At 42.6% G+C, this 23624-nt stretch overlaps 2 protein-coding genes across 3 annotated transcripts in view; both read right to left on the reverse strand.

Moving 5' to 3' along the window:
- The window catches only part of cers5 (ceramide synthase 5), a 48288-nt gene extending 38439 nt beyond the window's left edge, over nucleotides 1-9849 (reverse strand). For both annotated transcript variants that reach the window (XM_063215094.1, XM_063215096.1), the window contains exon 1: nucleotides 9583-9849. In XM_063215094.1, coding sequence (XP_063071164.1) covers nucleotides 9583-9755 — 173 coding nt within the window. In that variant the 5' untranslated portion in view covers nucleotides 9756-9849. The remainder of the gene's footprint in view (nucleotides 1-9582) is intronic.
- A 2351-nt stretch (nucleotides 9850-12200) lies between these two features.
- On the reverse strand, nucleotides 12201-22898 carry LOC134462191 (glycerol-3-phosphate dehydrogenase [NAD(+)], cytoplasmic-like). Its single transcript, XM_063215092.1, has 8 exons — nucleotides 22779-22898; nucleotides 20437-20614; nucleotides 19946-20086; nucleotides 19265-19403; nucleotides 16927-17039; nucleotides 16068-16301; nucleotides 14423-14529; nucleotides 12201-13270 (listed from the first exon to the last, which is right to left on the reverse strand). Exons 1-8 carry the CDS (start codon nucleotides 22817-22819, stop codon nucleotides 13174-13176), a joined length of 1050 nt encoding a protein of 349 aa, XP_063071162.1. The 5' UTR covers nucleotides 22820-22898; the 3' UTR covers nucleotides 12201-13173.
- Nucleotides 22899-23624: the final 726 nt, after the last annotated feature.

The following is a 23624-nucleotide window of genomic DNA, read 5'->3' on the forward strand; positions in this document are numbered from 1 at the left end:
CTTTAAAAAGATGGACTTCAAAGCATTACTCCACCATATAATATGGTCCTTTTACACCTTCCCTCGATTAAAATGGAGTTCTACCTCCTGTGCTTCCAGCATAATATACACATAATTGAATCCAATGGGACCAGTTAGCCGCTAGCTGCTCCCATACGTTTCAATGATAATTGCTAGCTTGGAACTACAAGTTATATAACCAGAACGGCTGGAAGAGCAGCAGGAGAATGGTTAAGCGGTGCCCCTTTAAAAGGACAGATGGATGCTGTAAGCTATGCAGGCTGGCTGGGTCCAGTCCGTCTCTGAAAGGAGACCTCCGCTACGTCTCACTCCAATCCCACTCTACTGATGGATCTATATAGGGGGTAAATGTGATGCCCTGTAACCTGACCCCGAGTCCTGGACTCTCAGTCCCACATGAGAGTGAATAGGTGAATATCATGCTCAGCTGGAGACAGTGTTGCCAGACATACGATGATCATTGTTTTTTTGTACCATCATTTTGTCGTATGTTTGATCAAAAACATGTGATGTACGATAATTTCAGAAGTTTTCATTCAGTTCATTTAGTTGCTTGAAAACAACCATTTGGTTTGTGTACGAGAATTTCCTCCCAAAACTTCCCCCCCCAAAAATGATCATTTTGAGGTTTTGATATGATGTTTCAACATTTTCCATGTAGCAACACCGGATAGAGAAGCCCTGAGTCTTGGACGCGCACACACACACACACACACACATACACACACCCACCCCCACCCCCCCACACACAATAATGTATCTTTAACAGAGGCATACCTTGTCAACGGGCTAGGCGGGCAGTTGCTTGGTCCCCCCCTCCAAGACTTTAAACTACTAGTGATGATTTGTTGTTGTGAGTGAATGTTCACTCTTTTGAATTTTCGCTTGGGGCCCCAACTTACCCTAGAATCGCCTCTAGGGCTGCACAATTAATCGAAAAATAATCAAAATCGTGATAACATAGTGAAATCGAACTCATGATTTTAATCGTGATTTAATCGTGGCAATAGTGACCTACTTTTGAGAGCGTCCTTGAACCCAGAACATACTGACAGGCTGGTGTTTCTGGCCTGAAATCTGTCCACTTAAGTTTCATGCTATTGCCTTTACACAATTATTACAATTCATTTTATTTTGCTCATCCCGTATGTAATTCTTTCTTGGTTATATTTCATCTTGTTATAATTTTCAAAAACATCTGCAAAAATCTATAATCGTGATTAATAATCGTGATTATGATTTTGACCAAAATAATCGTGATTATGATTTTTTCCATAATCGTGCAGCCCTAATCGCCTCTGATCTTTAAAGGGAAACATGGGGAAGTGGAGCCACTTCTGTTCTCAATATGAGGCAACTCTGACTCACAGGACCTTGTTCCAACTTTCACCTCAAAAGGTCATCTTTGTGGTGGCCACTAACCAGTCTTTCTCTTTCCCATCATTATTATCCATCAAACACAATCTTCATTTAACAATCTTGGCCAATCCACAACCAACGTCACCATTCATACATTTTCACAAGAAGTGGAAACTGTGTGCCTGCATAGGTTTACAGAGTTTCTTAAATGTGACTTACAGACAGAACATGGGGGTCAAATCACAGCTTATCTCAAGGGGTTTAAATTACACATAATCCTTGTTGATGGTTGTTTTTACAGCAACATTATGGAGGTTTTAGTTCAAACTTTGGCTTAGTTGACTTACTCACACAGGAACCTCACCAACACAACCCACTTGCCTGATTTTCATAGGCTTCAGATCACGTAGTGCGATTCTGGTCTGACCAGGACTATAACGATTAGTGTTTCCAAATGGCCTGGTTAACCCGCCTCCTTCGGCTTGCTACTGGTTGAGGGCTGTACCGAAGTTTAAACCAAACATTTCTTAGTCCCAATAGAACGTCTCTACTTATACCACGTCACTGCCTTGAACACGCCTCTACCCAGGACGGTTGGAAATGCTCAGTTGATTGGTTCCAGACAAAGTGGGTGGAGTTTCCCGCTGTGGAGGGAACGGAATCCTCATACACAAGCTCCTGGCCCTAGGGTGTGTAGCTGAGCCGAAGGTGTTGCGTCACCGCTAGAGCGGAGCCCGGGTATCAACCCACCACCCTGATGTCACCAATAGCAGCTTGCTGACTCAGTGATGTCTAACGCAAGACTAGAGATTTTTGAAATATTTCACAAAAGTTACACTCCACGACACAGAAGAGAAGTTGCAGATAGATGCCGCACCTAAGGGCTGCACTGGACACTGGAATTGAGTAAGACCACAAGGTCAAAACGTCATCTCCTGCCAATGAAGAAATAAACAGCAGAAAACTCCTAAGGAGTGTGCTAAAGTTTTTTGTTTTTTTAAAATGTGAATGTTTTGTTCAGCATCGGGGATTAAGCACAAAGTCAAGCCACAACTGCAGTGAACACAGACCTCACCTGTATCTCCCCTTTGCATGACTGACCATTCAAATGGATCTTAGCATGATACCAAACGCAATTTGCCTGCCAGAAAGACAGAGAGATTCTCTGTTGCCCAGCACTGCTTCACTCAGTATGGAAAAAGAACTGAGAGACTATAGGAAGGACAACACACACACACGCACGCACGCACGCACGCACGCACGCACGCACGCACGCACGCACGCACGCACGCACACACGCACACACGCACACACACACACACACACACACACACACACACACACACACACACACACACGCATACATACATACAACACAGTCCACACAAGTCCCTGAGCTAAACCAACAAAGAAGTGCTGAAGTAGTGCGTGAGTATCGATGAGGGGGTGAATGAGGATGGTTGGCTTGGTTTCGTTCTGGCTTGGGAACCTGCATGTCCGGCTGGCTTGAATACCATGAGAAACTCAAACACACATATGCACACACACACACAAAATCAAGTGTACACACTCCTGGTCCTTCATCCAGGTAATGTTGTGAATAGAGTTTAGATGAAAGAAACGGGACTTCCTATTGGAGCTTGAAAGACAGGCAGCTTCAGCGGAACAGAAGATGCTAGCTGTATGCCTAAGCAGCAGCTATCCTTCATACTAGGGATGCACAATGTCAAACATTTCGGCCGATACCGATATTGATGTTGCGGTTTTGGTCGATAACCGATATTAACCGACGCCGATGTTTTTCTTTTCTTTTTTTTAAAGAGATGACAATTATACAAACAAACATAATTTTTGAATGTCCTCTTATTTCCAAAAACACTTTTTATCTCCCCGTGATAAAATAGGATAAAAAATAGAGACAAATTAGAAGACAAACATTGAAAGTCACCGTCAAGTCCAATCTTTTAGAACCGTAACATGTTAAAAAAAACATTGGCGTTAACATCGGCCCAGTTTTACTCATCGGACCGATGTCCAATGTGTTGAGAAATGTCAAATATCGGCCGATACCGATTAGAGGTGCTCCGATTGCTCGGCTGCCGATCATGACCGGCCGATAATGGCCAAAAATAGCCTGATCGGTGATCGGAAAAACATGCCGATCAAAAAAACGATCGAGAGATATTAAATTCCTCACGCAACCATTTTGCCTTTACACCTGGCGCTGCCTAGGCGCTGGCTCTGCACAGCTGCAACTGCACCAAAAGAAGGCATCTTTGCTTGTCTATAACTTTTCGGCATTCCCCCCTTCATTTCCACCATTCATAACCATATCTGCATCAACAATGATCTGATTTTCCGATCCATGCGCCGTTTACCTGACAATGTAATTTTCGATTGAGTACTTGCCAGTGAGCCATTTTACGTTATAACCTGTGTAGTTGCCTCGGTCAGCACGCGACAACTTCGCGTTATCAGCACAAACATGTCAATTATTGTTTTCAAAGTTGTAATTGGCAGTCAGTCGATTAGTTTGATAGTCGCTGAAACAGCAAACGGCGACAGATGTGGTTAAAACTTGAGAGAGAGATTCAGAACGGTAGTGGAGCACTGCAGCTGTGGACGGTGACAGAGAGGGGAGGGGCTCTCCTCACGAGGCTGCTCATTTAAAGCGACAGGTTGTTTTTTTCTCGTATGTGGAAGACTATTTGATGTAATGTTTCAGTTTCAATTCAATCTTAAATAGTTTAGTTATTCTATGCAATAACGTATACATTGATTAATACTGTAGACTATATCACCAACACTAGTCTGAAAGATAATAGGCCTAATAATAATAATAATAATAATAATAATAATAATAATAATAATAAAATAATAATAATAATAATAGCCTATTAATAGACATGTGCAAATTAAGATTGATTGGTTTATGGGCAGAAATGGTATTCAATAAGGATAATTAATAGGCTATTCAAAAAATAGGAAATCATTTTTGTGATCGGCAATGATCGGTAATCGGCAGATAAAGATTTTTGGTGATCGGTATCGGTGATCGGGCCAAAAAATGGTGATCGGAGCACCTCTAATACCGATACATCTGGCCGATACATCGTGCATCCCTACTTCATACCACACCAGTGCGTCACCACCAAGCAACTCTGTTTCAACTCCAAAACCAAAACCTGCATGCCTGGCCTGGCCTGGCCTGGCCCCCCTCCTTCCTTTTTCTCTCTCTCTTTCTCTCTCTCATTCTTTCTTTCTTTCATCTCCAAACGCCTGCTCCCCCTCTTTTTTCTTTTTTGTCTTGCCTTTTTCCAATGTGGCAGGGCTTGAGTGAGCGATGGGCTGCTGAAAACCAGGTGAACAGGTTCCGAGAACAGAACAGGTCCAGAACCCTCAACCCACCATCACCAACACACTATGTTAACCATGCGACGCACTCACGCACGCACTCACTCACTCACTCACTCACTCACTCACTCACTCACTCACTCACTCACTCACTCACTCACTCACTCACTCACTCACCTGACGAAAACCCTAAATTATTAAGTATTCAGGGCCCGGGGCCCTTTTGACACATGGCCGCAGGGGAGTGGCCTAGTACCCTGCACTGTTCTGCTCTCCTGATGATGACTGGGGCTAGGGTAACACCCTGTGCGTGTGTGTGCTGGTTGCATGCGAGCGAGTGTGTGTGTGTGTGTGTGTGTGTCTGTAAGCCGCATGCATGTCTGTAATATGTGTACTTGGCATGTCCACATTCAATGCATGCATGTGCACAATACAAGCCATTGAGAGTATATGGTACAAGCACATGTGTGTGTGGGTGTGTGTGTGTCTGTATGTTTATGTAGCACTCTCAGCGCAGGCTTGTCAGGCTTGTGCAAGTGGAGACATGTTGCGCTCTGTCCGCCTGCTGCCGCCACCACCCCCAACGCTTCACCCTTACACTAGTGTTGCAGCTTGCCTGCTGGATATGGGTTCCTAGACAGCACTGTCATGCAGGCTTGCAGACACACACACACACAGGCACGTAGACACTCTGCGCACGCACACGCACATGCGCACGCGCACACCCTTTCTAAAAAATGAATGTGCCTGATCAAATGTGTTCCCAGAATAGGAGAAGATGAGTGCCTGTCTTTGTGTGTGTGTGTGTGTGTGTGTGTGGAAAAGTAAGGCGTGTGAAAGGTTAGGCAGGTATGGGCACTTAGGTATGAGTGAGATCAACTTGGCCCATGTCCTGAGAAGGTGACTTGGCACTATTGGACCAGAAAACACACACACACACACACACACACACACACACACAAACACAAACACAAACACAAACACACACACAAACACACACACACACACACACACACACACACACACACACACACACACACACACACACACACACACACACACACACACACACACACACGGCATTAAGATATCCTGCAATGCAGACAGTATAGTGTATAATCAGCACACTGTATACACAAACAGCAGACTTTGAGCAGATTACAAGAGTAAAGCACGCTTACAGACTGAGCAGTGCAATAAATGCACACACGTCTAATATGCAGCCAGGCTTTTAGATTTATCCCGCCGGCAAAAGGGAAGCGCTTAATCCTGATGACGTCATTTGGCCTGCATCATATGCGTGTGTGTGTATGTGTGTGTGTGTCACATGAATATTCCACAGCTGCTCAATCTCCTGGTCAACCCCTGAGAGACTGGAAGCTGGTCTGATCAGTTTAATGGCCATAGGAAGACCAAACCACCCACTTTCGTAAACGCCACTACCTCCCCACACCCAGGGAAGTTAATGGCTATCAGACATGGCCCTGTTAGCTTGTTGTTACCAGAACACTAATGACCAAGTCGTAATGGTTTGCTAAATACTCTCTGTAATGTTGTAATAGTGGAGTAGTATGTTAGTGACGTTTTTTTAAGCAATACTTTGCTTAAAGGTATTCTGGAAGGTGGAAGGGTGTGCATTATGAGGATAACCATACTAGGGTCCAGGCTGTGCTGTATGTGAGTGTGTGAGTGAGGTTTGACTTTGTCTAAACGCAAGTGTGTTCTGCCTGTATGGAATATAAATGCAATGATGTGTCTAATGTCTGTGTTTTTCTGTATCTACTCTACTCTACTGACTGGGTAAGGTGTGTGAATGCAGCTGCTGTTGTACATCGTTGCGATTGGGATGGAGGATGTACCCGGATGAGTTGTCACAATAAAGAGGAATCCCATTTAGATCAATAGTACCTGTAAAGTAGCCTTGTTAACTAGACAAAGCTAACCTGACTCTTGCCAGATGAATGGATTCTGCCTTGCTCAGCGAACATTCATCTGGAGCTACACCATAGGTGTAGGTCTGCGGTTTTCGAAAAATGAATAAATAAATAAATAAATAATCCTGTTGCATGTGATTGCCTGTCGAGTTTAGTCTAGCTTTGCACCATTGGGGACAATCCAACCGACACAAAATTTGTCCTTCACTGACAATGTTCTATTGGTGTGTATCAGGGTTTATTTACTGGTTGAATCTGTGTAGCGTGACACTAGGAAGGGCATTAGCACAACGATGACACCACCGCACCTCTGGGGTGGCAGGGTGGTATGCTGCGTGGCAGTCACTGCCACTGGTGTGTGAATGTGACTGTGAATGGGTGAATGGCATACGATGTAAAATCGCTTCGAGTGCTCGAAGGAGTGGAAAGGCACCGGTATATAAATGCAGTCCATTTACCAACAATGACACCGACTGTTGGTTCCACAGCTTTGCCAATGGTGCTGTTCCAGACTGTACATTTCATGTTATAATCTGGGCTTGTCAGGCTACTTGTAGAGAGCACACCTCAGCCAAGTCACTCAGGCATTCACCAAAACAAAAGAGCCATGCATGATGACCTTGAGTCATGCTGCATACCATGTGACAAACACTATCCATGTCAGAACAATGCATGCATGCATTGGTTAGTTATTTGACAAGGCAAGAACCAAATAAAACGCACACAACAGAAAACAGAACCTTCTTTGGTGGTGCAGGTCACTGTGTATTGCATGGCATGCAACCATGCTTGTACTGCTTCCCCCATCTTCATGAGGGTATGACTGATAACTGTGTGTGTGTGTGTGTGTGTGTGTGTGTGTGTGTACATACTAGTGGGTTCTAGGGTGAGAGAGAGAGTGAGCGTGAGAGAATGCGTGCGTGTGCGTGTGCGTGTGAGAGAGAGATTTAGCGGACCGGTCTTTCTCGAAAGTTACTCGCTGTTCTTTGTAGCTCTACGTGCGACACAAAAGGTCTCATTAAGCCTCTGTGGCAAGGACCGGTTGCACCACCTAGCCTAGCCTACCCCTTTCTGAAACAAGTATAAGTCTGGTCTGTGGAGAATGCAAATAACCCAAACAGGCGGATACTGTAGTTTCACTGACTGTTCATGTGGAACAGATGAGAATGCGTCCCTGTCTGTACTGCCAGCTCACTACGCCACCAAACACCACCGCCTTGCATGTCCAAAGCCTGATGCTGATGCTGATTTGATCAACAGGTTTCTCAAGTCCTAACTGTCTTGGCTGCCATGTCTTGTCTGTCTGTATGTCTGCATTAGGGCTGCACGATATTAGAAAAATATGTGATACACAATAACATGACTGTATATCGCCATATCGATATTACTCACAATATTTAATACATATATTTTCCCCTCTCTACTTGCCATTCTACAATTTATCATGTATGAAACAACTGAGAGCAATATTTTATTTGCAACATTATTTTTATTTGGAAAAACATGGCTTATATGCAGCATTTTAACCTTTTCACCAAATTGGGTGTTATTAAAAATTAAAAAGTAGGTATCACGATATAACCAACTTTTGCGCTCGTGTATCGCAAGCCGTGATATCGCGATATCGATACATTTTTGATATATCGTGCAGCCCTAGTCTGCATGTCTGTCTGTCTGTCAGGAGCCTTCTTCAGGCAAAGAGGAAGACACCAACTTAACATCGAGGGGGACTACGGAAAGTAATGTAGAAAATAAATTAATTATTGGACCCTGTGAAACCACACTTTGAGGTTGCATTAAAGTAACCAAGTTGATCCCTTACGTACGTGGACTTTCGTAAGTTATTAGATGAAAAGACATACTCAATAGAAAGGAGAACATTTAAGCATATCTTGATCTTGTTTCTGCAAACGACATGCATGCATGCATCCAAATCTAGAGACTACCCTCCTTCATGCTAAATAGAACATTCACTGCAAAGCTGAGGCATTGACATACTGTATGTGACCTATGCAGTTTCAGCATCACGCATGCAGATGCCAAGTATTGGGTGGCCCTGTATGAAAGTGATGATAGTGCATTCATCATTCATCTAGTACACGATGGAGAGGATGAGTGCAAGCAAACACAAATCAGCTCAACAACAGCTATGTGCTGCAAGGATCACCAGACACATCCCACTTGAGGAAGAATAGTTTCATTCAAACAGTCGGCCTATAGGGTCTGGAAAGTACATGAGCGTAAACAAAATTCTTGAATTGCAATGGTGGTGGTGGTGGTGGTCAGACACGAGGAAAATGCAAACTGCAGTTAAGGATTACTAAACAGTTGGCTGCGTGTTTAACTTAGTTGCCAGTCAGGTGACACGGCCAAGGGGGAGGCAAGCGCGCATGGAATGAACCGACTGAAGCAATAGACCGACACACACGCGCGCACACGCACACACACACACACACACACACACACACACACACAACTGACAATGAGGGAATGGGGAGGATCCCTGTAAATCGAGGAGACAAACATGATCTTGACTCACTGGACAGAGAAAACTTGTCACGAGCGGTTTCCAGTTAGCCACTAACGTCAACTTCCTGACAACACGCTGTATGTGATTTTAAAAGCCATTGACACACAACGCCCCCCCCCACCCCCCACCTACCTCCCCAAAGTACCAACTTTTCCTGAAGATGATATTGAGTCAAATAAAATCTTAACTGTGATCGTAAAACAGTCAACAGTTAATATCTTACGTTAACACTGAAATTGACCAACAAGGAACAAGATCTCGATGTTTCTACACACATGTCTAATGCATTTCCTGGTGATGGTATCACCGGTTAAATGATTTTGATAGCTAACGATTACTAGCCTAGCGAAAGATGACACCCGGAGCCAGAGTAAATAAAGTTACCTCTCGAAGAATATCCTGACAGCGAAGATGACTACGGCCAGAGGCAAGACAGGGTACAAATGTCGGACTTTAGGATACTCCACTCCTGGCGCTGGGTCCGCCAAATCCGCCCAAGTCACATTATGTGGTAGCCAAAATCTTTCGTTCCAAAACCAGGCTGAAATAGCAGCCATGTTAGGAAGAATTGAATGTAGAAAAGGAAGGGGAGTAGCTACGTTAAGAAAAACGAGGGCAAAAAGGAATCACCGCCCCTTTTCTCGGTCAGAAACTGATGGGATGTGTAGAGGTGTTTCTGTCGGGGTTGCCAGATGTGTGGAGTCAACAGTGCAGCAGCCTGTAGCCTACAGGTTGGTGTCGCATACACATTTATATCACAGTGCAATGTTGACACTGACAGACGTGGGCTAGCCTACAGGTGGATATACATTAGTTAAAATTCCAGTAGGCCTATTCCTGGTGTTTTAAATAATTATGCTACGTTTACACAAGCTCATTCACACAAGTATTCATTTTGAAATGAAGACAAAAACAACACACATTTCAAAATGACCATGGTTATCCTGTCATTGGAGGCCACTGACTCCTCAGTCTCTTACTTAAAGTGAGGGGGAAAATAGCCTGTGTGGGCCAACAACACGGCCCAATTGAGCCCTCCCTTATGTTTCATTCTAAAGCAGTTTAGCCCCATTTTGAGTTTTTCATGATTCAAAGCCATTTTACACAGTGTAGGCCTAAGCCCCTTTGTTCTGCCAGGATAATGGACCGATGAGACACATTTTGAAAGAGGATTAGGCCTACTAGTTTTGTGGTTTAAATAGCCAATGGGCTAATCATTAGGCCTAGATTATCTTCATTCATAGAAGGTCTTGCATATCAGAGGCCTCCAAAATGAAGATGTTTCATGGGTTTGACAATCAGGCTTCGCCAGACATCATGGGCTTTGCATTTAGGTCATATCAGAGATGAATGAAGTCATTGTTGTATAAAGGCTTCTTCACACATTAGACATGTGAGGGGTCAATAGCTATACTTATACTATTACATTATATCACGTGTCTACATATTAATCCAGGCCAAAAATTCAGCATTAAATTGCCTATTACTGAGACAGCCTATTGTGCCACAACTAATGTTGCGTCATAGGCCTGTGGCAAGATCCACCAGCCATTTAAATGTGTGCAGGAAATTGAGGAAGAGTTGCCTGCCCAAACAAGATTTAGACCTGGCCAACAAGTAAATGAAAATAATAACCAAATCAGTTTTCAAATAGTTCTTTCTTGCTCCCCCAGGTCAAATAAAAAGGAGGAATAGAACACATCTGGCAACATGAGTTTACACGCCGGGATGGAGCGCTGGTGGCAGTGATGAGGAAGTTGGGCAGCCCCACCTCCCGCCAAATACCAGAAAAAATATTTGGGGAGGGTGGATGAGGACTGTCACTCAGGGAAGGATGGCTAAAAATAGTTTACCTTAAATATTACCTTAAATGTTTACTTAAATGTTAAATTTTACCGAGATGAAAATAATAACCACACACAATGACCACTGCAGAACGATGTTCATCACAAAAAAAGTGTTAGAATAATTCACATTTGATTTAAGCACCCTCTCCCAACAGAACACACTATTATAAGTAGCCTATACAATAGACAAACGCTCATGAAGTGTGTTGTATTGAACCAAAGTCCATCTTCTGAGGGGGATGCCCTTATCTCAGCACATATACTATGAAAAAATACTTTGAAATATCGAAAGGTTTAACCTTTTAAATTAAAACGAAAGGAAAGTTGCATTTTCGTAAGGCCAGGTAAATTCATGACAGGTAAATTCATTTCACATTCTGCATTGCAATCGCACTGCCTTGCATTTCTGTCCGATGGCGCCATCTGGCGTCTGGAAAGAGGGCGCTCTTCTAAATTTAACTCCACCTTTGGCCTATGAGGAGCGCTATTATTGGACCCTTCTAATGGTGGCTGGCTGCCTCTTGAACTATTCTGAGGATTTTATTCAGAGAGGCACTCTCATACCAACTGACCTCTCGAAAGAGCATCCAGCTGACTCATCCAGCTGATCCAGCAAAAACATAACAGATTTCTATTGAGAGATTAGGCCTACCCAAGACCTACTCAAAAACATTTGCCCTAATGTTTAAAGTGTTTCACTTTACTTCCCAAAAGGGTTGATTTGAATATCTAAAATGAACTTAAGCATAATATCAGTGATGAAAGGAAAAGCGTATGACCAACATTTTTCTCTGCAGCTTTTAAATATATATATATATATCATTTAGGAGGTGATTTTTTTACTCTTTGAAAGAAGCAGGGGAAACATAAGCACTGTCCTCCTGGTGAAGGCCATAGGTCGTAGTTAGAGGAAATGGTAAAGGTGAAGAGCTTTGGGTGGCAGTCGAGTCGAGGGATGGGGTTCCATAAAGGTCACTGCAGCGTTTGCGGGAGACGTGCCTCGGCTGGCTGTCCTCTAAGTGCACCTCGCTGATCAGCAGCAGGCAAAACACTCACTTCAAGGGATATTTCTCAGAAAACATCAATGACTTTAAACAATATTGAACAAAAAAAAATCTGATAGAGCTACAGAAGAACAGATTGAAACACCAGGTATTTGACGCACATTTAAATAATTTATTTCTGAACAGTTTACCTTTCACATTATCCAGTCATACAGAATACGTATGTATCAAACCATTCTCGCCTTATCTTGAAGGGAACTGAAATGGCGCCACTCATAAAAGACAAGCATGTCGACAGTTATGAGAGTCCTGTTGAAGTTTAACTTCAAAAGTGGTCAAATAGTGAACAGATATGTCCTTGAAAGTAGATGAGGGACTTCATACAAAGCATCAGCAAAACGGGAGTAGATACACATATAAGCTATTTTTGCTAACTTTTTAAATATAAACGTTCCCACAAGGCAATATCTTGTGCTCTGAAGATGATCACTAGCCTGAAATGTTTCTTCTGTGTGAGAACAGGGACTTCAGTGTGCAGATGTTTTTTCCCATTCTGTTGACTTTACACAGAGTTCAAAGTTCCAAGTAAGTAGACAAAGACAGACGCATAGATGTGTAAGGCACTTAATCTGTGTGGGTTTCCCCTATGCTCACAACTGGCCAGACGCCATAAGTTACTTTTATGCAACAGTCTGTTACGTTACTGTGGGTAATTATTCTCTCCTTCAAGTAAAGAGTAACTTAAGACAATCATTTACATAGCAATATAATGTATCTTTGTGTGAGAAAATAGATGAGCATACTCTTGTACAGTAATTAAACCCCGTGGGCATGGCATCTAAAAATAGTAAACTGCATCCTTCAGAGTTTAGCAGCTCTGCTCTCCAAATGTACTGAGAGTGCGGCGGGACTGACTGGACAGAAGCGCTTCTTTCAGCCGAAAGGGGTGACATTTCTCATTTCTCATTTTCTGGAGATATGCATAGAGTACAAAAAAAAACACAGGCACAATGACATAGTTGAGTCCTTCCCCATTCAGTGCCCCCTGCCTCTGGCCTTGACATCATGAGATGTTCCCAACACCTTCCCCTGGCTGGTGCGAGGCCTGGTCAGTGTTGATGACCTTACATGTGCTCTGGGTGGTTCTGCAGGCAGCTGACGAACTCCGTAACAGGGTGCTTCTCGAAGCAGATCTGATGGACAGCGGTGAACAGCGGGAACCTACGGACGGACAGTCAAGTTATATTAACCAAAAGGAAATCAATTACAGCCATGACAGATAACACTGGGTCGTAACCAGGCAAAACCAAGCGGAAGTGTCACCCCTTTATCGCACAGTGTAATGGGGACTAGGAATAAGGTGGATTCATAGAGGTAAAACATAAGACTAGAGGTGACACGGCAATACGCAACAGTACTGGGAAATGGTAGTCGCAGTCACCATCTTCTATAGGTAGACCTGTGCTCTTCAGTCAATGCAAACCAATGTACAACACAGAGGTGACAGATTTGAACTTGTCCATAGATGGCCCTTCTAAAGCCGGTTGAGACAAAATCCAAATTAGTCAAATAACAGACAGCAGCAAACATGAAATAAATGGTGAGGACTCTAAAACCTTGCAGACAACCCAGAAAACTGGCAAAATGTTGAAGCTAGTGCACTTGTCCTTTAGTTGTGTACTATTAACACGAATGTGGTGAAAGTTATTTTAAATCCTAACCTGCACAACCACCTTTTACTGGTTGCAAAGAGTAGAATGTGTAGAACAGTGTAGAATGTCCAAGTAAAATTCTAGAGCAATTGGGGGTAAATCATTACCCCTGAAAGGGCTAGTCTTGTGTTCTTCTACCTCTATGCTGCTGTACAATTTCAGAACGCAGTAACTCGAAAATGGTTGAAATTGAGTTCAGACCAGAAATGGCCTTTAAAATATCTCATTTGTCTTGTGTCAAAAAATATTGGTCCAACTTTGTCCCGTTTCAGAGAAAAATCCAAAAAACGAATGCTACTGCACTCTTTTGTTTGAAGAGATTACGTCTTACAAGCCAAAAAATGCAGTAAGTCATGTGTAGTTACTGTACTTATCATTGAAGCAGTGGTTTGGGAGAAGACAGTACAGTAATACCACAACAGAACGCAGTTAACTTCATTTTTCAGGTGAAAAGTCATGAGAATGTTGTTGTTTTTTCTTGTATGCATACATTTCCACCATAAAAAAGTACTATATGGAGGTGTCATCAACACTTTATCTTCAACATAGTTGCCCGGCCAGAAAGGAAACATCACAGCCTTTTTTCTCAGTTTACCAGTAAGCTGAGTTACTGCGTTCTGAGAAATTGTAGGGCAGTATGTGTGGACTGCACTGGACTTACTTGTCGGTCAAGTTCTTTGCCTTAAGGATGTGGTGGACCTCCATAGCGGTGGCCGGCCCCTGCAGCTTCTGGCCATTCAGCATCTCCTTCTCCAGCTCCTCGATCGTCTGCACACACAAACAGGAGCAGGAAGTGAGGTCAAAGATTTTCAATATGGTAACCAAGGTAAATCAGATCCATAGAGGTAGAACATTAGAGTAGAGGTGACACGGCAACTCGCGACAGCACTGTAAAACGGCAAGTGCAGCCTCCCATCTTGTGAAGGTAGTGTAGGTACCTTCCGTCAATGCAAATCAATTGAGAACACACCCACCTCTGTCAAAAAAACTGTGCACTAAAACTGTGTGAATATGAGGTAACACATTAATAAAAAAGAACAGATTTGAAACGTCAGGCTATCTACTTTGATATTTACAGAGTTGAGCCTCCTTCTCCATTCATTTCCATTTCTCAGGTCTACCTCCAAAAAATGACTTCCACGAATTGCAGTGAAAAGGGGGGCAGGGTCAGCTCTAGTCTAATGTTCTACCTCTATGATCAGACTATGTGTCACCAATGAAATAAAGTGGGATCAGGTCCGGTCTCCTAAATGAATGCAAGTTTCCATTGAACCCCATTCACTAGTCTCTGAGTCTCCTAAAGGGACATGGCTGGCTACTATAGAATTGCATCTTATTCTTTTCTTAGAATTGCATCTTATTCTTTTCTTAGAATTGCATCTTATTCTTTTCTTCTCTGATTCCGGAACAACTACCTTATCAATAGTCTCTACTGAGGTCAGCTCTGAGGTCAAAGGTCATAGAGGTCACTCAAGCCGGCTGCAGTAGTCATCCTGCTCCTCAAGTGTAAAGTATCCCAAACATGGTCCACCGTCAGCGATGGGCATCCCGCATTCAGCAGCTGTAATCCAGTAGCCAGGTCGCCTAACACCTTCAGTGTTGCTTTTAGTCAGGCCAGGACCAATTCAAATATCGCTCCTGAGCTCCAGAAAAATCAGAAACTCCTCCCACTTTGTCGGGAAGCAAACAACCAGTAGCAAACCAAGGGATGTGGCTCAACCATGCCGTTTGGGAAATGTGAATTGTTATGCTCTTTGTCAGACCAAGTCTCGAAGAGATTTGAAAGTCGACGGTAATCCGGTTAATAATCCAATGCCATGTATTCCAAATAACCTGGTTGCACCTGCCCAAATAGCCGCATTGGAATATGTGATACTGGATTACAGTTTCTGAATTGCCCATTACTGTCCACCACCCACGCCCCCACCCCTGGTTGCTGGGCTGCTCAGGTGAGGCATAACTGCAATTTTATTGTGTGCACAGTGCTGTAATGCACGGTGTCCACTGTTATAATGTACCCCCATTGATTGTGTCACAGTGGCAATGGGACTTCACTCGCCTTTCCAATTTTGGCAAAACTTTCACCAATACTGCAACAGTGCACACAGTGTATTCCCAATTGCATTTATGCCTCACCAGGTGCAAAGAGGAAGCCCAACAAACAGGACCGATAACCCATGATGACTGCCCCAAACACCAGTCTTCACTCTCAATATCAAGGCAACTCATGGAACTTAACATCTAATGGCACAATGGACAGTTATACCATCTCGTCCGTTGTAGAATGAATCTGACTTCTTGCTCACCTTCCCTGTCTTGGCGAAGGCCGCTCCGATCTTGCGGTTGCGTCCTCCGTAGCAGGTGGTGATGAGGTCGGCTACTCCGCAGCTCTCCAGGAAGGTGGAGGGGGAGACACTTCCCTTGCAGAAGAGCTTGGCGAACGCGATCATCTCCATCAGGCCCAGACGGATCACCGCTGCCTTGGTGTTGTCACCGTTGCCCAGACCGTCACAGAAGCCCGCGCCGACCGCAACAATGTTCTGAGGAAAAGGTGACATTTTGTTGTTTATTATTTATTTTTTTAAATATAAGTGTGACATGTGTGACATACATTTACATGACATGCGAGACATTCAGTACATGAGTTAAAAGGTGCACTGTGCAGGAAATGGTCAAAAAAGGTGCTGCAACTATGCTGCTCATTGAAACTAGGCTCCCTATTGGCAAATTTGATCTTTTCATGAAAGTAATATTTTCTAGTATGGCCCAAGTGCAGTCCTTTTTGCAGCTAAACATTTCTATTTCTGGAAATTCAAAATGGCGGACCATGGAGAAGATCCCGCTCTTCATGTATGAAAAGTGCAATTTTCTCAGTCATAATGAATTCTTCGAATTTGATGGTGGTGGTAAGTATTCATGAAAAAGGTAACATTAGTGAATGGGTAGCATGAATTCTGGAAATAAACAATTAAAAATCTTACACAGTACACCTTTAAATAAAAGTGTGACATGTACACATACATGACAGTTAAATATTCTACATCAAACTGGATGAATTAAACTACTTGTTAAAAAAACAGTTTTGCATGTTAACAAGGACAAAAAATGTAAACTTTTACAAAAGTATTGAAACCCATAAATACCGACACTGGTAATGATTTATACCTTAAGAGCGCCACAAATTTCCACAACGTCAGCTTCCTCCACCACAGTCACACGGAAGTTTTTTGTCTGCATGAGACTTTTCAGTACAGCTCCAGTCTCTTTGCATTTGCAACCTTTAAAGCAGACATTAAAGTAAATATTGTGACAACAATAATGTTGCAACTCGTGCATTCCGATTACGATTGATCTACTTTTGTCAAAACCTTTGTCGATTTCAACATTCTACAACAAAATGAGAATGTGTTATACCACTGATTCTTGAGAAAGTGGCTAAAACAGGTTGTAATGTTGACAGAAAAAAACAAAGTGAATTACAAAATTATATGCTATATCCTCGTAGACTAAGGTCTTGGCTTTTCAGAAATGCACAAGGCCAATCTCCCCATTATGTATTTTTTTCAGAAATCAGGCTTTTCCCACGATCGTACCTTGTTTTTTGTCAACACCGTCAGACACAATTAAAAGTTATTAAAATTGTATTGATTTGGTTGCATATGTATCTGGAGTTTTTAAGTGATTATGTGTATTTTTTGGTTCACACATATGCCTTTAAATGTTGAAAATTCACTTTTGTTCTATTTTAATACTGTTTCATGTGTTCTAATTTTAAAATATGTACCGTCATACGATGCTTACTTAACGCCTAAATAGAACAAACAATTTTTTTGTAATTTCACAAATATTCGTGTAGGCTTAAATTGGCTATTACTTTGATAATTCAACAACTCCTAAGGAAAATGTTGTAAGCACATTCCTTTAAAATGTCCAAAACTCCTTCTTACGGTGGTGACTTAAGAACTGACGGTGGTGACAGTAATCTGAGAGTGGTGAAAGTGGCCTAATTAGTACCTGCATTTAGCAAAATAAATAGCCCTCTCAAGTCAATGGCATCTTGCATAAACACTTTATTTTTGTGTGTGCACAGTATGAGCATGTGTTTTTTCTTCATTAGTTAGATTATCTAGGAAGTAAGCCACTGGTTGTTGAAAATGTGGTAAAAACAGCTTTTAAGTTGTTCAAATCCAAAATATAGAGGTGTATTATCATAGATGTAGGTCTTGGCTGTGCAGTGAATGCATTGGCGAAGCTCCCCATGTTTAACATTTTTCATAAAATGGGCTCTTTCTTGTTTTGTCAACAGCGGCAGACAGAATTAGAAGTAAAAACACATGTTTACTGTTTTAAAGTGAATTACTTTAACAATTCAACATAACTGTAGATACTTATTGTATGCATATTCTTAAAACATTTCAAAAACACGTAAAACATGTGTTTTTTGGTGAACTCCATCAGATGTCACCACCGTCAGGTTTTCTGACAAAAAAACCTCCAAATGCACCTCAGTGGTGGTTAGAGTATCATTTAGGATCACAATTATTACTAACATGCCTAGTAATGTTTCATTAACCAGCACAATTTAGTAAAATATGGAACAAGATGATGAGCAGAACAAAATCTGACGGTGGTGACATCTGACGGTGTGAGACAAAAAAACACTCTTTTACATATTATGCATTGTTTGTTCACATTAGCCATTTCATTTTCGCTCTGTTTCTTGGGTGCTTCATACCTTTTCTGAAAAAAAATATATTTATTAACATTAATGTAATACAATACTATTAAAACCCCCGACGGTGTTGACAGTTTATGGTTGAGACAGTACCAGTGTCCAAACAAATTAACAAATTGAGGACAAAATAATAAACTTACAGGAGCTTCAGTGATGGTGAAGTATGCAGTAGAGCTAAAGGTTTGAAAAGGGGTCCTCAGTAATGAAAATTACCTTGTGCATACCTGATTTTATTGTCTTTTAGAAAAAATCTGACGGTGGTGACCAATATGCTGGACACATTTTGAGCAATCAGTAAATAATAATAAATATTGTTTTACATCCACTATGTGCACATCTGTAGAACCACTTTAATATCGTCTTCCACATCATGGTGATATTGTTCAATTCTGTTAGTGATTTTTGTATTTTAAGTCAATTGAAATGATGATGCCAGTCCTTGGGACAGGCGTTTTTACAGGGTGTGGATAGGTTTATAGCCATGAAAAGTAATACAATTACACTTAAATATTTCAAACAAAATTGTATTCGTGTAACAGACCCCTTGGCCATTACCTGGGTTCATTTTGTTTGTGAAAATGTAGTTGATTTTCAACAGAATTAATATTTTACTGCTGGGACATGTTTTTGCCAAACTTTCAAGAATCAGTGATACAACAATGCATGGTTCTAAAATTCCACATGGTATTCTATTGAGACCAAAATTCTTCAGAATTTTCGCACTTTTAACACTTTGAAACTGTTTTATAGCCCTGCGTGTTTGCTCACCGATTGTGGTCTCGCAGAACTTGTCTTCTGCGACCTCATTGGCCAGGTTGGCTCCCATCAGGACAGTCATGGTGATGCCCAGCTTCTCCCGAATCACATCAGAGATCAGCTTCAGGCCCTCTGGACCCTCATCTACACCCTAGACACACACACACACACACCCACACACACACACACACACACACACACACGCATGCACACATAGACGCACGCATACACACACACACACACACAGGCATGCACGCGCACACACACACACACACACACACCCGCATACACGCACGCATAGACGCACACACATAGACACACTCACACAGGCATGCACGCATGCACACACGCACGCACGCATGCACACACACACACACACACACACACACACACACACACACACACACACACACACACACACACACACACACACACACACACACACACACACACACACACACACACACACACACACACACACACACACAATGGTAACACAAAGAAGCACATACACACATAAAACCCTGAGCATCATATTTGTAGCCATTAAACAAAGCATCAACATTTAGACAAAAAGACCTACACGCCCACCTGCATCCATGATGGACCAAGTAAACACACATTTCAACACAACATGGTGACTAACACTCTTTAAAAGGTTGTATGCTGGAGGTGGTAAATGCTGACATTCACCTTGATGAGTGACATGCCCACAGCATCCGGCTTGAGGTGTCCCTTGATGGTCTCACAGACTCTGTTGATGAACTGGTGTGGGATGACGAAGATGAGAATGTCTGTTCCTTTCACCGACTCCAGCAGGTCAGGCACGGCCAACTGAGGGGAGAAGAGAAGACACCATTACAGACAAATAGTAGAAGCCCTGGGGCCTATATTACTTGGCTGGTTCAGGAGTAAACCAGATTAAGTTAGAGGTAAATCATCTAATACAAGGCCCTGGCGCCAGGCTCTTCTATTAGATGATTTACCTCTTAACTTAACCTGGTTTACTCCTGAACCAGCTTTGTAGTACAGGGCCCAGGCTTCCCCAGGCACGTTCGTCTGAGGGGAGAGGACATCATTACACACAGCAGCGCTTATACAAGTATGTTGAATTAGACACAGCAAATGTTGTTGCTATTGGGAATGCCACAGTCTGTGTCTTGTACACACCCCTGCATGCGTACCACATTGGGGGGCAGCTTGTGTCCAGGGAGGTACTTCACGTTCTCGTGGTCGGTGTTGATGATCTCGGTGAGCTTGCGTCCGTTCACCTCCTCCTCAAACACCCACATGTTCACCGTGGTGTCGAACATGTCCAGCTTCCCCGCGTTGGCACCCACGATTTTGGCAATGGCAGAGCCCCTGTAGGGTCAAGTCAAATCAAGTCAAGTCAGTCTATTTATTTGTGCGCAAGGGAGAAATCAGGTTGTAGCAAATATTAAAAACACGCACATACACACACAACAGACACTAAGTAATAAAAACAACATAACGCATAATGACAGGGACATGGGTCATCATAGCACATAGACACATTCTGGCACATTTTTCAGAATGTCACATTCAGACACAATGTCACATTTCATTTGATTACCTTCCCTGCTCATTGTTTCACACTAATACAAAAATCAAGTCAAGTGACCTGCCATCTCCTATTGGACCTGCTGCAGGCCTGTTGTGACTTTAAATAAATGCAATGGGAGCAACTTGTAACAAAACCCTTCATTTGTAGCCTAGTTGAAATGAACACTATGTGTGACATGTTCACTTCTGAACAGCATTTATATATTTATTTTTTAGAGTGTGCTAATCAAGCCCAAAGTGTCAAACTTTTAGGACGCTCCCTGCCCCTGTGCCATTTTCTGTGCAGATAGTGGACAAAAATGCTTCAGTACCGCCAGTGCACAGAACCTTAGTGTGAATTTGCCCTAGATGCTCATTGCCCTGACTGAAAGGGAACAGAGACCAATCACTGATGTTACCTGAGTGAGTGGTGAACGTGGAAGCACCTGACAATAACAATATCATGTATGATAACACCGCTAAGGACAGGCTACATGAATGAAAGTTCAACATAACAGCAGAGAATATTCAATATTGACGGTATTAATGCAAGTATGATCACAGACACAACACCTCCCGCATTTCTTTTGTAGGCTATTAACCCATGGTTTGAGATTATGGTCAAATGGAGCTGAAACACTGCTTTTTCTTAACCTTGTTTCTGTGTCTGCTTAAAATGCAACATGCATGATTCATGTCAAACAAATGGCTCAGTGAAACAACACAGTCAGTCATAGGCATGCCAGCAATGCCTATGACTATGCCAACTGAAAACAAAAGAAATGTCCGAGACTGCAAAGCATGAATGCATGACAAATGTGAAAGTATTGTGAGTAAGCATGCTGCAAACATATGTAACATCAACAACAGTCAGACCATACCAGGCGAAGGCACTGCAGCGGGTCTGATATTTTGGGGGCCCTAGGCGAAATATACTGTAGACAGGGGGGGGCTCTTTTGAATTAGCCCAATTTTGCATGTATTTACTAAGGTGGGGGGCTGACTGTTGAGGCCTGCTACAGAGGGAAGTTTTGCTGGGGGCCTAATAGGCAATTCCCTACAGTGTCTGCCTATGGGTAAAACTCTGCAAAAGCAAGACAGATTCTGAATAGGCTACTCTTTACATTTCAATCATCAAGTATGCAATGACCAAATAGGCCTACAGAATATTAAGAATGCAATGCAATGCAATAGTGCACACAATTGCAAATGCATTTCCCACCCTCTGAACTGAATAGTCCATGATGCCCACCAGACAAAATGCGACATGAGTTGACTCGGTGCCACTGCGAGACCCCTGCTGGCGACTACAAACACACCCAGAGGCGCAGATTGACAGGGGCGTGGGGGTAACTTAGGAAACTTAACTTAAAATACATTTGGACGAATTTGGCTGCTGGCTGCTATTTCGTCATAGTTTATTATAATGCGTCTGCGTCGTCTTGGCTCTATACAAATAAAACCATATGCAAATATCCTACAAAACATGTAGGCTATCTGTGGATAAGATTATGTAATAATAATGCAAAATACAATATGAATTTGAAATCATTTTCCAGCTGTCTCTCTGAAGGAAATGCATTCTCGGATCAGGTAGTCCATGTGTAGAAGTAGAACTGGTGCAAACCAAGTGGAGCCAATTCCAAAAATGCACAGTCACAAGATCATCTCCTGAATTTAAGACTCGGCAGATTTGATTTCCCCTCACAGAATACGCCGAGCCCGAGACACATAGAGCATTTTAATCTTGAATGGCACTTGCAAAATCGAGTGCTTGTATAAATCATAGAAGTTCATAGACCAGCATCGATGCGAACATTTGGGGGGAACATTTTCCCTTGGCGTGATTACCCCCTGCGCATTACCAGTAGGCTACACCGGCTGGCAACGATTTGTCCAATATTTTCTGCCACCGAACAAGGCAGTCGACAATAAATCAGCGAACGCGAAACATTTTTCTTACCAGTTGCCAGAGCCGATGATGCAGATTTTTTTGCCACCCATGGTTAAGAGGAACCTCCCTGTGTGCGCTGACGTGACCCGCTTCTAGTCGGGGCGCTTGTACAGTCCAGCGGCTCCGGCGGAGTCAACGCACCTTTAAATACCGGAGTTGAGCGATACCCTTCGGGTCTAAAGCACGCCTCCTCCACTCTATTGGTTCTTAATACTAGAAACCCCTTGCAGACTGGATATCATTACGCTCATCAAATATTATACTGTGTGTGACTGAAGCCGAAAATCATTTACTTACTGCGTCTACTTCAGCGTCGAGGCTCACCAACGTCTGCAGAGTGCATGTGAACATAAACAAATTCACTTCCACAGAAGTAGTTGGCATCAATACAAGTTCATCTTTATTTAGACAAAAGGAATACAGAAATAATGACACATTTGGTCCATGAAAGCAAAAGGTTAACAGAGATCTCCAACCTACAGGTCACTCAACCTCCTATAGCCAAAAGGGGGCAAAAAAAGGTGTCAAACCAATGTAAAGTAAAAGAAATAATGTAACAAAGACAGCAAATAAATCATTACAAATGTGTATATATTTAACAACAACAAAAAAAAGAATCAAAAATAGAAAAGGTTTTTGACACTTCTATACATGTCTTGAGTAATGCAGAGGCTGCTATGGTTCTACATCACTGGAGCGTTGCATGATCCTCTCAGTAGCAACTTTACCGGTAAACCCGTTTCGTCCTTCACACCAACTGCCAAACTGTATTTGCTTCTGTATTTGAATCAGAGGGCAACAGCCTCACTCGGAACACTACATCAACTACCCTGCAGGCAGCTGGATCTAGAATGG

Source organism: Engraulis encrasicolus, chromosome 14 (genome assembly GCF_034702125.1).
Source record: "Engraulis encrasicolus isolate BLACKSEA-1 chromosome 14, IST_EnEncr_1.0, whole genome shotgun sequence".
NCBI lineage: Eukaryota > Metazoa > Chordata > Actinopteri > Clupeiformes > Engraulidae > Engraulis > Engraulis encrasicolus.